The sequence below is a fragment of the Quercus lobata genome, chromosome 5 (genome assembly GCF_001633185.2).
Source record: "Quercus lobata isolate SW786 chromosome 5, ValleyOak3.0 Primary Assembly, whole genome shotgun sequence".
In the NCBI taxonomy this organism is placed as follows: Eukaryota; Viridiplantae; Streptophyta; class Magnoliopsida; order Fagales; family Fagaceae; genus Quercus; species Quercus lobata.
This window is the reverse complement of record NC_044908.1, coordinates 82,210,256-82,223,372: the sequence shown is the minus strand read 5'-3', so window position 1 is coordinate 82,223,372 and position 13,117 is coordinate 82,210,256. Positions and strand designations below refer to the sequence as shown.

General features: G+C 30.4%; 1 protein-coding gene across 1 annotated transcript in view; it reads right to left on the bottom strand.

The window, feature by feature from the left end:
• Window positions 1-3,577: 3,577 nt before the first annotated feature.
• The window catches only part of LOC115991293, a 47,891-nt gene continuing 38,351 nt past the window's right edge, over window positions 3,578-13,117 (bottom strand). Inside the window, exons 5-10 of the mRNA XM_031115002.1 lie at window positions 12,865-13,033; window positions 11,363-12,061; window positions 5,301-5,915; window positions 3,935-4,513; window positions 3,738-3,824; window positions 3,578-3,619 (exon numbers count right to left, since the gene is read on the bottom strand). Of these exons, the coding sequence (XP_030970862.1) occupies window positions 3,578-3,619; window positions 3,738-3,824; window positions 3,935-4,513; window positions 5,301-5,915; window positions 11,363-12,061; window positions 12,865-13,033 (2,191 nt within the window). The remainder of the gene's footprint in view (window positions 3,620-3,737; window positions 3,825-3,934; window positions 4,514-5,300; window positions 5,916-11,362; window positions 12,062-12,864; window positions 13,034-13,117) is intronic.

The following is a 13,117-nucleotide window of genomic DNA, read 5'->3' as shown; positions in this document are numbered from 1 at the left end:
GTTGGATTAAATATATTAGAAAATTTTAGATTTTAAATTTAGATTAAATAATTTGAATAGAGAATTAAATGTCAATTATTTTAATTGATAAAAATTTATGGAAATATTTGAGCTTCATTAAAACGTAGCAATGAATTAGCTAATTATAATTTTTTTTAATAAGCAAACTGAAATATTATTAAAACAAAATCAAGATCTAAATACATCTTGGATAAGAGCTTGCTGAATACAACAAGGAGTCTCTTCAATCCAAATTACATCGTTGACAATGCTTTGAGTTTGTCTAGTTAGAATATGGGCTAGCTAATTGCTAGTCCTTTGCACATGAGTGTAATATTTTTTTTATTTGAGTAAATCTCCAAAATTCACTTCATCATATACATGTTTTTTTTTTTTTTTTTGATAAAATGTGTTGTTAAATTTATATAAAGTGATTTATACTAATAGTCATTCTTCAAAATCCCTGGATTTTTTTTTTTTTTTTTTTTTTTTTTTATAAAAAAAAAAAGGCTAAAATGCAAAACTAACCCTTTAATTTTCTTCAGATTTCATTTCAGTCCTCTAATTTTGCTTTCATTCATTTCAGTCCTTTAAATTTTAAATTTATTCAATTAAGGTCTTTTCGATAACTTTTGTTAAAATTTTTTGAAAGAACAATGTGGAAAATATTTTTCAATCATTAATTGAATTTTTTTAATTTAAAAAATTTGAAGAAAAATTTAAAAATTTTGAAAAATTAACCACAACATATAACAAAATTGATGAAAAAGTCTTAATTGAATAAACTTGAAAATTAAAGGATTGAAATGAACAAAAGCAAAGTTATAGGACTGAAATAAAATCTAAAGAAACTTAGAGAGTCAGTTTTGCATTTTTTTTCTTTTAAAAATTATCTAATCCAAAGTCCAAACAATACATTTTTGATATAGCAAAAAAATTTTCCTGAAAATATATATATATATATATATATATATACTGAGACATTTTTCATGTCCTTTTTGGCATTTTTCTTTGTTTACATTTTTCTAGAATATTTAGTAATCATATACTCAGTTGAAAACCTAACATCTCCTCAGGTGAGGTCTAATAGACCCACTCTCTCTTGAGGATTTGAAATAGCTATCTAAAGGTTAATCGAGGATGAGTTGAGAGTTGGAGGAAACTTAAATTATTAGTAGCAAAGCTATTCACAAACAAATCTTTTAACTGGGGGGCATTCAAGATTTGCATGATAAATAGATGGAAGCCTACTGTGTCTTTGTACAGGCCTGAGATTTGGGAGAGAATGTGTTCATATTCTATTTTTAGGACCCCCCTTGATAAAAAGATTGTACAAACCCTTAGGCTTTTGATAAAAGCCTTTTACTGTTGCATGAGTTTTTGAATCAATGGTATTAGAATTTAGAAATAACTTAGATTAAAAAATTTATTTCTGGTTTGCAATGCGGAAGTATAACAGAAAACTCTGCAAAAATGGGATATAAATAGTAATCCTTGTGTTCTTTTACACGAGCACAAGCATACATATTTATGCCAGTTAAAAATTGTCTCTGCTGTCTATTGTCCAACCCATAAATAATTTTCATTTCCTCTTCCTTCTTTTGCCCATAAATCTAATCTACTTGGGGCCCAAAGAATTTGTTAATAAAACAGATGGTTTAAACTCTTCTTGCCATGCTTAAACTTGAATTCTCAGCACCAAATGAAGATGATACTTGAGCCAAAATAAAATCCAAAATGGTCGGTTCAATTATTTGTAGCCATCTCTCCCTCTAGGATTCTATGCAGGGTAGATGAAAAAAGTCTGGAAAAGAAAATCAAACATAGGAGTGACAGTGTCAGCTGTTAAAAAGTGCAAACTGACAATGCACTCGTTTTGTGCTAAGGGAAAATTTTCCTTACATGAGGAACTCCATTTCGTAAGAAAGTTGAATGTAAAGGAAATTGCCCAAGCACTAGACCAGATTGATCACTAACCAAGACAGAGTGGACAAGTACTCCTGATTGCAATGGGAAACGCTCAATATCAACTTATATAAAATTTCCTCTTTGCCATTCTTAAATCACAATTTGAAATTGATTGAACAAAAATAAAACCCAAATGTTATATAATAGAAATTCAAATTGAGCAGAAGGATTATAAAAATAAATAAATAATTGGCATAACAACATAAAGATTGATGCTTTTTATGATATTAACAGGTCTATTTAATATCAATGCTTCTAGAAAGTACACCTTCACTTCTCAGCAAATTTACTCTTAACAAAAAAATAATAATAATAAAATAAAATAAAATAAAAAAATTTATAAATCTAATCAAAAAGTCAAAAACTTACACAAATTTTCATCAACAACTGAAAACATAAATACACTACCAATATTACACATCTATTGACAAATTTACATAATCATGAACCTAGAAACTCTATTAAACTTGCCACCTGCCCAACCATCTAGATATTGTTTTTGAACCTTCATACCCAATTTCAACTGACTCATTCATTCAAAACAATCCTCCATGCTTCGGGTTAGATGGATCATTTAGATTAGCCTTAGGGCAGTCCCTTCCACACTAATTAGCTCAACCCTGTACAAGTAGACAAAATTAAAAATCATTTTTAAAAGGTTTTAAATAAGCTCATCCATTATTTTCCTACTAACCCTGCTGATAGGAAATGACACCATTTCACTGACTTATTTATCAAAACGTCCTTTTCATCGATGATGTTACGAAATAATGGAAGGGTTATTTAGCCCTTTTGAACAAGCATAGTTTAAATTGAAATTTTTGAAAATGTGTAGGATTAGTTTAAATTAATCCTAAACAATAGGGTTTGAAATATAAATTAAAAAAAAAAAAAAAAAAAAAAAAGGAAAAAAGGAAGAAGAAGAAGATAAGGTTGAGGTAAGTCCAACTTAAAACATGGTAACATTATATCTTCACATAATTACATAATCAAACGGAAATAAGTAGAAAAAACAACCACCCATTGTCTCAAAGAATGTTTTGAGTTAGTAAGCTTTTACGGTTTTTTTTTTTTTTTGGTCCATGGACTTTCTCTTTAGAGAAACAACCACCCATTGTCTCAAAGAATGTTTTCCATCTTATCTTTCTGCGTGGTCAAGATGATCAGTCTTTGGTGTAAGGTTAAAATTGAAAATTAGAGGGAGGATGACTTTAACTTACCAATAAGTTCAGAAGGAAGAAAGAGCCCCATAAGAGAGATTATTCTTCCAGAACTCGCTTGCCCTTGTCTTTTGGATCAATGGGTCTCCTCGGACTTCCAAAATTAGACTCCTTCCTAGAGCTGGAGGTTCTACCAGATGTTCCTTCACCATCATGCTTTTGCTTATCCCTGTGACTTATTGTTTGCTCAAACTCTTCCAACTCATAATGGTACAAGAGACGAAAGCCACATTTCTTCACCTTCAAACCAGGGCAGTCAGTTGTAAATGAAGCCTTAATGCAGTTGACTTGATTCAGACAATTTCGCCCTCTATAGGATAGCAAAATGCATCCACCTTGCGGTAGCATCACGAGATTTTCTCTAGTCAGGCGATAAGCATGAAGAGGTCTCACACCAACATTGGTTTCCAAATGACAAAAAAGGCTAGTATCTGGATTAAAAATGTCAAAGTAGGCAGTTGGATTCACATCTATATCAAAATAAGCACATAGAACCAAACCCATCCAAGTACTATCATTGTACAAATTTGGAGGTAGATCGATTGTCACCCAGAACTCATCGCTCAGTTTAGGGAACCACTCCACAATTTCACATGGAGGCAAACGGGGATTATATAAAATGCATCGATCAAAGCCCTGTGAAACAGAAATATTGTGTTTTATGGGTGAGAGTGAGAAAAATTAAATAGCGGTAGATGGAATATCATGTTAATTTGAGACAGAAAAGCAACATAGTTATTAATTACCAGTGCGTCAGTTTTGCGGATTTCATTCTGAATCCAAGACCTCATTTTTTTATTTATACTCTCAGGCTCGTACTTCATGCAGTTCTTCACGCAGTTCTTGAACTCTTCCACCAAATCCTGGTACAATATACGAACGCCACAATTCTGCACCTTCAAGTAAGAGCAATTTGTCTCAAATGAAACCTTAATGAAGTCACAATCATATAGCCAATCAGGAAACGACCCACGTGGTATATAGGTCAGCCAAGTGAGTCCACCTAGCAGTGAAATCATGAGATCTTCTTTAGTTGGCCAATAGATATGAAGAGGTTTCACACTCAGATCATTAGGCCCATTACTTGATTCCAAGTGACAAATAAGTTTGTAAGAAGATATTGAATCCATAATGTCAATGAGAATAGCCACATCCTTTGTAACTAAAAAAACTGCACATAGAGCAAATCCCAGCCAAGCACTTCTATTAAGAAATTTTCGAGTTAGTCTGAATGTCACGTGGGACTCATCACTTTGAATGAGGAACCAATGCGGAATTTCAATTGGAGGGCAACAAGAATTATAGTCACAGGATCCATCAAAGCCCTGTAAAACAGAAATATTGTGTTTAATAAGTGAGAGTGAGAAGTTAAAGAGAGGTAATCTGAGGAAATATTATGTTTGAGCTAGGTAAAGCAAAGTCATAATTTATTAATTACCGGCAAGTGGCTTTGGGAGAGCTGATTCTTGGCTCTACTAATTTTCACTTTATAATGAGCTGTTAATTGATCGTTCAAATCTTGAACTCTATGTTGCCTTTCCGTATTCCATCGAATTATTATTTTCTCAAACCAAATGTCACCCATATGGTAGAAACTAAGCCCACATTTTTGCACAATTATACCTGGCCAATCGCTCATAATTGAAGCCTTGATGCAACTGCATTGATTGAACCTATCTAGAAACATCCAACACGGAATATAGCACAGCCAGAGAAATCCACCCTCAATATCTAGCCACGTAAAATCTTTTTTACTGGTGCGGTGGACATGGATTCCTAGCTCTGCATCGGCTAGGTCCGTTCCCAAAATACAAATAAGGTGGTGAGAGATCGATGAAGGATTTTCAATAATTGCAGTTTGATGCTTATCGCTTGAAAAATAAGCACATAAAACAAGTCCCATCCATTTGTTGTCATTGAAAAAAACATTGGATATATCAATTTTCACTGATGGCTCATTACTATGATAGTTGAAAAGATGTAAAATTTCCAATGGGGGGAAACAAAATGAATATTCAGAGCGCCCACCCTGCAAAATAAATAAAATTATAGGACGTAGAGGGGGAAGTTAATGGTGTATTTGAAACAAAGAAACTACTCATAATTTCTTACCAGCTGGTCATATTTATTGAGTGGAGATACAACTTCGTTAGGAATATGCGGAAGTAATCTCATTTCTATCTCGCCACTACGGCTAAGTTCACATTTGAAATCCCGATGTGCAGAAATGGAAGCATTGCAATGTTTTAATTGTTGCTCAAACTGTGACAGATCATGCTGGTACAAAAGACGAAGCCCACATTTTTGCACCATCACGCTTGGCCAATCACTAACAAACGAAGCCTTAATGTGGCCACATTGATGCAGCATATCCTTCAAGGCCTCACCAGGTATGTAGGATATCCAGATGAGTCCAGAGAATTGACGTAACCAGTCGTCCTCTTCATTAGTGGTGCGGCAAACGAGGATTTGATTGTCTAAACTAGCTTTACTCGTTTGGAATTGACAATATAGAAAGTGGGATGAATTTGCTGAAACTGCATTTTGTTGACCCCATGGGATTAAAATAGAAGCATATAGAGCGAGCCCCAACCAATTGTTGTCTTCATACAAATTTGGGGATATCTCAATTGTCACCGAGTGCCCAAGACGACAATGATGATTAAACCAACTTGGAGTTCTTCTTGTTGGGAAACAAGAATTATATAATGTGGACGGATGAAAGTACTACAATGTATATACAAAACAGAAATACAGTGTCCAATTAGAGGGAGAGAGAGAGAAGACTATTAGAAGTTAAATTGTTTAATTAAGCTTTTTAATATTTGACAATATTATAGTGAATTCATATGACAAGTTTGTTTATGTTACGTGAAGAGTTTATAAATGGGAACAAAGAGTTGATTTTCAAATTGAAATTTTATTTCTTGAATACAATACAATAGTGTACAAAATGTTATATCATGCAAAATCCTAAATGTAGTATTGGTTATACCTTTATATTTGTAATATTTAATTATAACAAAAAATTGATCGTAAAATGAAGAGGATCCTAATACTTATATACGTGGGGAGTTTATATAATAAATGTAATTGGGATAAAGTTTGCATGGTGTAGTATATAACTATATATGTCCCATGCATTACTTCATTCCGAACCAAGAGTGAAAAAAAAAAAAAGTTAAAAGTTAAAAGTTTTCTTCCTGTTCTTGAGAATGTGAGTTTCTTCCATTTAGTGTTATGTGAATAAGGACGAAACCGAGATTTTATATGTGTGGGCAAAACATGAATAATTTTTTTGACCATTTAAGAATAAAAAATACACTAAAATTCCAAGCTAAATTAATAAATGAAAAATAAAACTATCATTTATCAAGCATTAACGAAATAAAAGATACAAAATAAGTGTTTTTTAATATTTCAACTTAATCATATATGATCCATTAAAATGGAACTTAGTGTTTTTTTATATCCCAAAAAGCATGTTTGATATTAGTTTTTACTAAATTTTGTATCAATTTCCCCTTTAATATACTAAATCAAAGAATTATTAGAAAATTATATTCCATTTAGTTGCAAAAAACATTATTCATTATTGAAACTAGTGTATAACCTCGTGCATATGCACGGGTATATATATATATATATATATTTTTAAATCACAATTACATACACATATATATATTATTTGAAATCTAATTGGATCTAGACTCTTTGATTTTTCCCCCCAATAATTCACTTGCTACAAAAAGTAACAGATTAGATAGGACACATGACACAAAACTGAACTCCAATTAAAAGTCAATTTAAAATCTAATTGAATTTAGATCTTTTGATTTTTGCACCTAATAACTTACTTGACACAAAAATTTAAAAATTAGATGAGACATGTTGTGCAAAAGTAGACTTCAATTTAGAATTTAATTAGATTTTTTCTCTGCTTTAACTGTTAATATATATATATATATATATAAACTTATAAATTTGATTTTTTTTAGTTATATGGTTATGTTTTTTATGGTTTATTATATTAGACACCTTGTTTTCTACACTAAATTAACTAATTTGGCACAAAAATTTTAAAATTTAAATTAAATGAAACACGTAGCATAAAATTAAACTCTAATTGAAATTCAATTTTTACACTAATTAACTCACTTGACACAAAATTGTAAAGTTTAGATTAGATGAGACATGAAGCGCAAAATTAGACTCTAATTTAATTCCAATTTAAAATTTAATTGGATTTTCTCTCTACTTTAGCTATTATTATATATATAGATTGTACGGGTCTACAACTCCAAAATTGCAAAAGAAACTGAAAGAAATAGTGTAAGTATACCCACTTTATAAGAAAATTATGAGGCTATTGATTTATAGTCCATACTAGTCATTGACATAATTTAAAAAATTAACTAATTTTTTGAAATTTAAATGTCGAACTACATTATTGTAACGAGCATTAAATTAAATAAAAAAGAGGGGGGTGGGGGGATGGTCAAATTTTTATTTGGATTCCACGTGCCCCACCTACCCCACCACTCATCTTACACTCAATGGCTCACTCATTTGCTATATTTTCTTTCTTTTCATTTTTTCCAACACAACAAACTCCTCTCTTCACTCTCTCACACTCTCCCACCAATGCCACTTCAATCCAACATACCCACCATCATTTTTTCGACAAGATCACAGGAAAATCTTTAGAAAACTCTAAGCATCTTCATCCCTTTTATTTGAAGTAAAGATTTTTTATCTTTTTTTTATGGGTATTATGCTTTTGCTAGAGGTTCTCTTTATCTAAGTTTTGATAATGATATTTCTATGATTTATAAGTTTTGGAAGTGATATTCATGTGTTTATACTTTATATGTATGGGTTTTGGTCTTGGTGGATGTATTTGATGAGTGTGTATATGATTTTTACAATGGTGGCTATCTAAGGCTTGTTATGGTAATAATTTAGGGGTTTTGTTTTATAACATTTGGTAGATGGTGAATATAATTTTTATTAATTACTAGTCGTAGATCCACACATTGCGTGGGAATAGATAATTTTATTTTAATTATGGTATATTATATAACTTTTCTATAAATTTTGTAGAAAATAATTTATTCTCCCAAAAATTTAAACAATTTCTAAAATTATTTTTCATCTATCTATCTATACCATCATTTTATTATTTGGATTTATTTGATTGATATTATTCATTTCATAGGCGGTCCATATTTGATAAATTATTTTATCGTGCGTTATATTTTTCTAATTTGTTTTTCCTATGTAGCTAAATTGTTTGAGTTTCAAATATCAAAATTTTCATTCTCTTAAAAAAATTATTATATTTTTAATTTTTTTTAGTGTAGGAGTAATTTCGAATTATTGATTGAGTTTTGTTTACTAATATAAATACATGAGATTAGAACTGCATATTTCTTAGACATTTCTAAAAGATTATACTATATTATAAATTTAATATTTAAAATAATATGTACGAAAAATGTAGACTTTATTTCTAAAATTGAATACTTCAATTGTCAAAATGAAAATAATTATCTGTATACAAACATAAAGAGAACATGATTAAAATTATTTTTTTGACTACGTACACTTTTATTTATTAAGATTTAATTGCCTCTAATTGGATCTTCATATCGCATTTTTGTTACTACAATTCTGTTGAGTCTACTCATCTGTCACATCATTGGCCACATCATCATTCTTTTTATTATATATTTTTTACTTTTAATTTTTTGACAATATTAAATATATAAGTATATTGGCTTTAAAAAATTCATCTTAGGCTGTTTTACCTTTACAAATTCATTTATTTTTATTTTGATGTTATAACTAAATAATAAATCAATGAAAAGTTAAAATTAAAATATTGTCTATACATATTCATCTTGTGCGGTTTAATTTAATAGTTGATAGATACATTCAAATACATAGCCAATATTTAATTTTGATATAAATTCAAAATCTCACTTCCAAAATAACTAAGTATTATGTCAAAAAATTAAAAAAAAAAATCAAACAAAAGCTAAAAGATGGAGAGAGAAGACTTGTAACTAAAAACTTAGAGAGAGAGAGAGAGAGAGAGAGAGAGAGAGAGAGAGAGAGAGATCACCTTTTTCGAGAGAGAAATAGAAAATAATATGAGAAAATTCAAAATAAAAAATCATAGTCATAAGTCAAACACCAAATTATCCAAGCCATGATATATAATAGAATAACATTATATTCTTGTAAACTATTTTTATATGTAATAGAATAACATTTAACAATCATAGAAAAGGAAAAAAAAACAAAAAGATAATAACTTAACAACACAAATTAAATACAATGTTTCATAAAAAAAGAATAAATTATATATATATATATATATAGAGAGAGAGAGAGAGAGAGAGAGAGAGAGAGAGAGAGTAATCACATTTTTCAAGAGAAAAATAGAAAATAAAATGAGAAAAAGAAGTATTGAAATTCAAAAAAAAAAATAGTTATAAGTCAAATACCAAGTTATCCAAGCCATGATATATAATAGAATAATTAACATTATATTCTTGTACACTATATATATATATATATATATATATGCAATAGAATAACATTTAACAACCATAGAAAAGAAAAAAACAGAAGATATCCTAATAACACAAATCCAAATTTCAACCCAAAATAAAATTCTAAAAAAGTCACAAATACATCAATCTAAAGTAGAGATATCAAAAACAAAAAATTCACACAAAAATAATACATGAGAGAGAGAGAGAGAGAGTGAGAGAGAGAGTAATAACCTTTTTCATATGAGAAAATATTTATAGAATGGGAGAGAAAATGTTATATTTATAGTAATAGAATGAGAATATGAATAGTCAAAATAAGAGGAAGATAAAGAGTAACATTAAGGTTGAGAGTAGTGGAGAGATGAAAAAAGTAGAGGGAAGTTATGGTTGGAAGTAGTGGAGAGAAAGGAGAAATATGTTGATGATGTGGCCGCTGATATGGCTCAATGGGAGCATAGCAACACTAAATGCTATACTTCAACTTTTAAATATATATAGATTTGGAGCTAGTTAAAGAAATTATGATTTTTGTGTCATGGGTCTCTTGATGATATTGTTAAATCTTATGGAAGCTAGTTATAATGTTGGAGATGATATTGAATGGGTTAATTTTATAAATTGGAGTCTATGCCTTGTGAATTAATTTGTTGAGAAGGTTTGAAAGTAGAATACTTTATTGGTGAGGTTATATACTAGGCTTGCCTAATTAAGTGCTTTATTTGGTAATCCCGAATTTGTAACTAGATACAATTTTAAGCTTTGTGCTCATTGTGATAAGTTTGGGATTAAGGTTTTTAATTGGAAAAGAAAGAGAATAAAAAAGAGAAAGAAGCAGAGGTGGATTGTGATAATACCTGGACTATGGAGTAGCCAAACCTAGCTTTATCCTCAAAATCCAATCCACCATTAGAAACCCATAGTGTGCGAACTCAAATTTTGAATCTTTTGAGTTTGTGAGATAGAAGGAAAAGGGGAATACGGTAGTGGGTAATTGAGAATTTGGGGAAAATAAAATGCGGGAGAGAGTTATTCTAATGCAACAAATTATTGCAAGTTATTGCAATTAATAAAAGTTTGTTGCAATATATTAGTATTTTTAAATCTCTATTTGCAACAAAAAGTAATTTACCCACATATGTATGTTTATTGCCACTATAATGTCTCTTTATTAAAATAGTTTTTGTTGCAAAATAGCTTCTTCTTCTTTTTTTCCTTGTAGTGAAGTTATTTAATTTTTTCTTAGTGGATATATATATATAAAAGATTTTTTTTTGGGGTTAGTAAAAATGGATTTTGTTGTTGTTTTGTTTTAGAATGTTACTAATTTCTTAGTTGATCACTTTAATTTTTGAGTTTTTTGGTTTAAGAGATCATTTCCAATTTTGGAGGGAGGCCATGCATGATTTTTTTACAAAAATAAAAAGCTTCAAATTTGATAAATTAATATATAGTTATATACTGCTTAATAGAAATTTAAAATCCAGGATCCTTGACTTTAGTGTTTGGAAGTGAGACTCTATGAAGGTCCACCAACTTCCAACACAGAGGACTATATATATATATATATCATAGAAATTAATTAAATTTGCACAAATAGGTAAGAATTCTTACCCGGAAACGATTGTGAGGGAATGAGTCCTCGAAAGAATGTTGGGCAGTTACACTAGTCTCCTCCTGAGAAATGAATAACTTTTGGGGGCGCAGGTACTCATAATAGTTCTTAGTTCCAATGAAGTGCGCAGAATAATTATCCCATATATTGCAGATTGCTTGGGGATCGCAGGAGCCAAGAAAGCTATCAAATGGGGTAGAGCATTGCACCAGTATTTGTGTTAACTCTTCCATGTTATGCCGGTATACAAGACTGAACCCAAAACTCCGTGCAAACAAATCTGGACTTCTGCTTCGAAGCTGGAATACAGCCGAAGCGCTTTGACTCCATAAATGTGCATGCGTTGTACGTGGGATGAACATTACCCAAATGAATGCACGTTGATTTAACGTAACTAATTCGTTGTTCGTAGTCAATATTCCACAGCATACTAAACGCGAATAACAAGTGCTGGTCCGCATAAGACAGCTGAATGGGAGCATTCCAATTTTTCTTGAACTCAGACTCCGACGAACAGCAGTTGGATGCATATTAAATGAGAAAAGACCACATAGTGCAAATCCCATCCAATCAGGATCATTAACAAATTCTGGAGATAGCGGGATTTCAATTGACCGCACATCTTCGTAACAAAACCACAGTGGGATTTCACGCTCAACAAAACAGCAATTGAAGATTTCACCCTCATCGAAGTTTTTCTGGAAATTAAACATGGTTGAATGAATATCAGGCGCGAATAAAATTTTGTTTTTTTAGATACAAAAGTATTTGAACTCTGTAAATAGTTATTATTCTTTGTCCATACATCAATGAGTTCCCTTTTGATATAGGCTAAATTTGAACTTATTTCCCTTATTTAACAACAAGAAATATTACTAGCTAGTTGAGTTTGAACTAACTAAAATCTGCTAATGTATATATCTGTAATTTTTAACAAAAAGCCTAAAAACACAAAAGTTCTTAAAATCATTTTCACGACTAATGAGATGGTATGTTATGATCAGTAATGTTATACCTATGAGAAAGGGATGTTATTTTAATCACAACTTAGCATATCAATAATTGTGAAAAATATTGAAAATAATATTTGTGACTAATTTGATTCAATGAGTGAACAGTTGTAAAGTCTTTATTATTTATAAAATACTTAATTGTTAGTTTAAAACCCCCGTTTAGCTAAAAATATATTCTGAAAGAACAGAGTTTCAGAGAGAGAATAATACAACTTGTACTAATATCCTATAAATATGTTGACATAAAAAATTGGCTCTAGAAATATACTGCACGTGGGGGTGACAATTAACCTTAACTAGATTATCCATATCGATGTCTTTAATGTATCTATGAATTATAAGCTTATTATGTATTTTACCATTAGCAACGACTATAATATTTTAGTTGTGAGCAGAAAAAACTAAATTGTGTCTTGTTTATCCTCTGTATGTATGCTATGATACTAAGGTTAACTTTCTTGAGAGAGTGAGAGAGAAAGAGAGAGAACCTCTAAACATGCTTTGATCAAAGATTCACTTGACATAATACTTGCATATTGCTCTTTCCTAGCTGTCGTGAAAAAACCAGTAAAAGAGCTCGGACTTGTTTTCGAAGAGGTACAACCCTGTACTATATTTTCAATACTTGGTTGAAGGATAGGCATGGGTTGAGGCATCCTGCAGATATCAAAGAACATATCTTAGAAACTCAACATGCTAACATAAAAACTTGATAAATGTCTAATTCAGGTTAACAAAAAA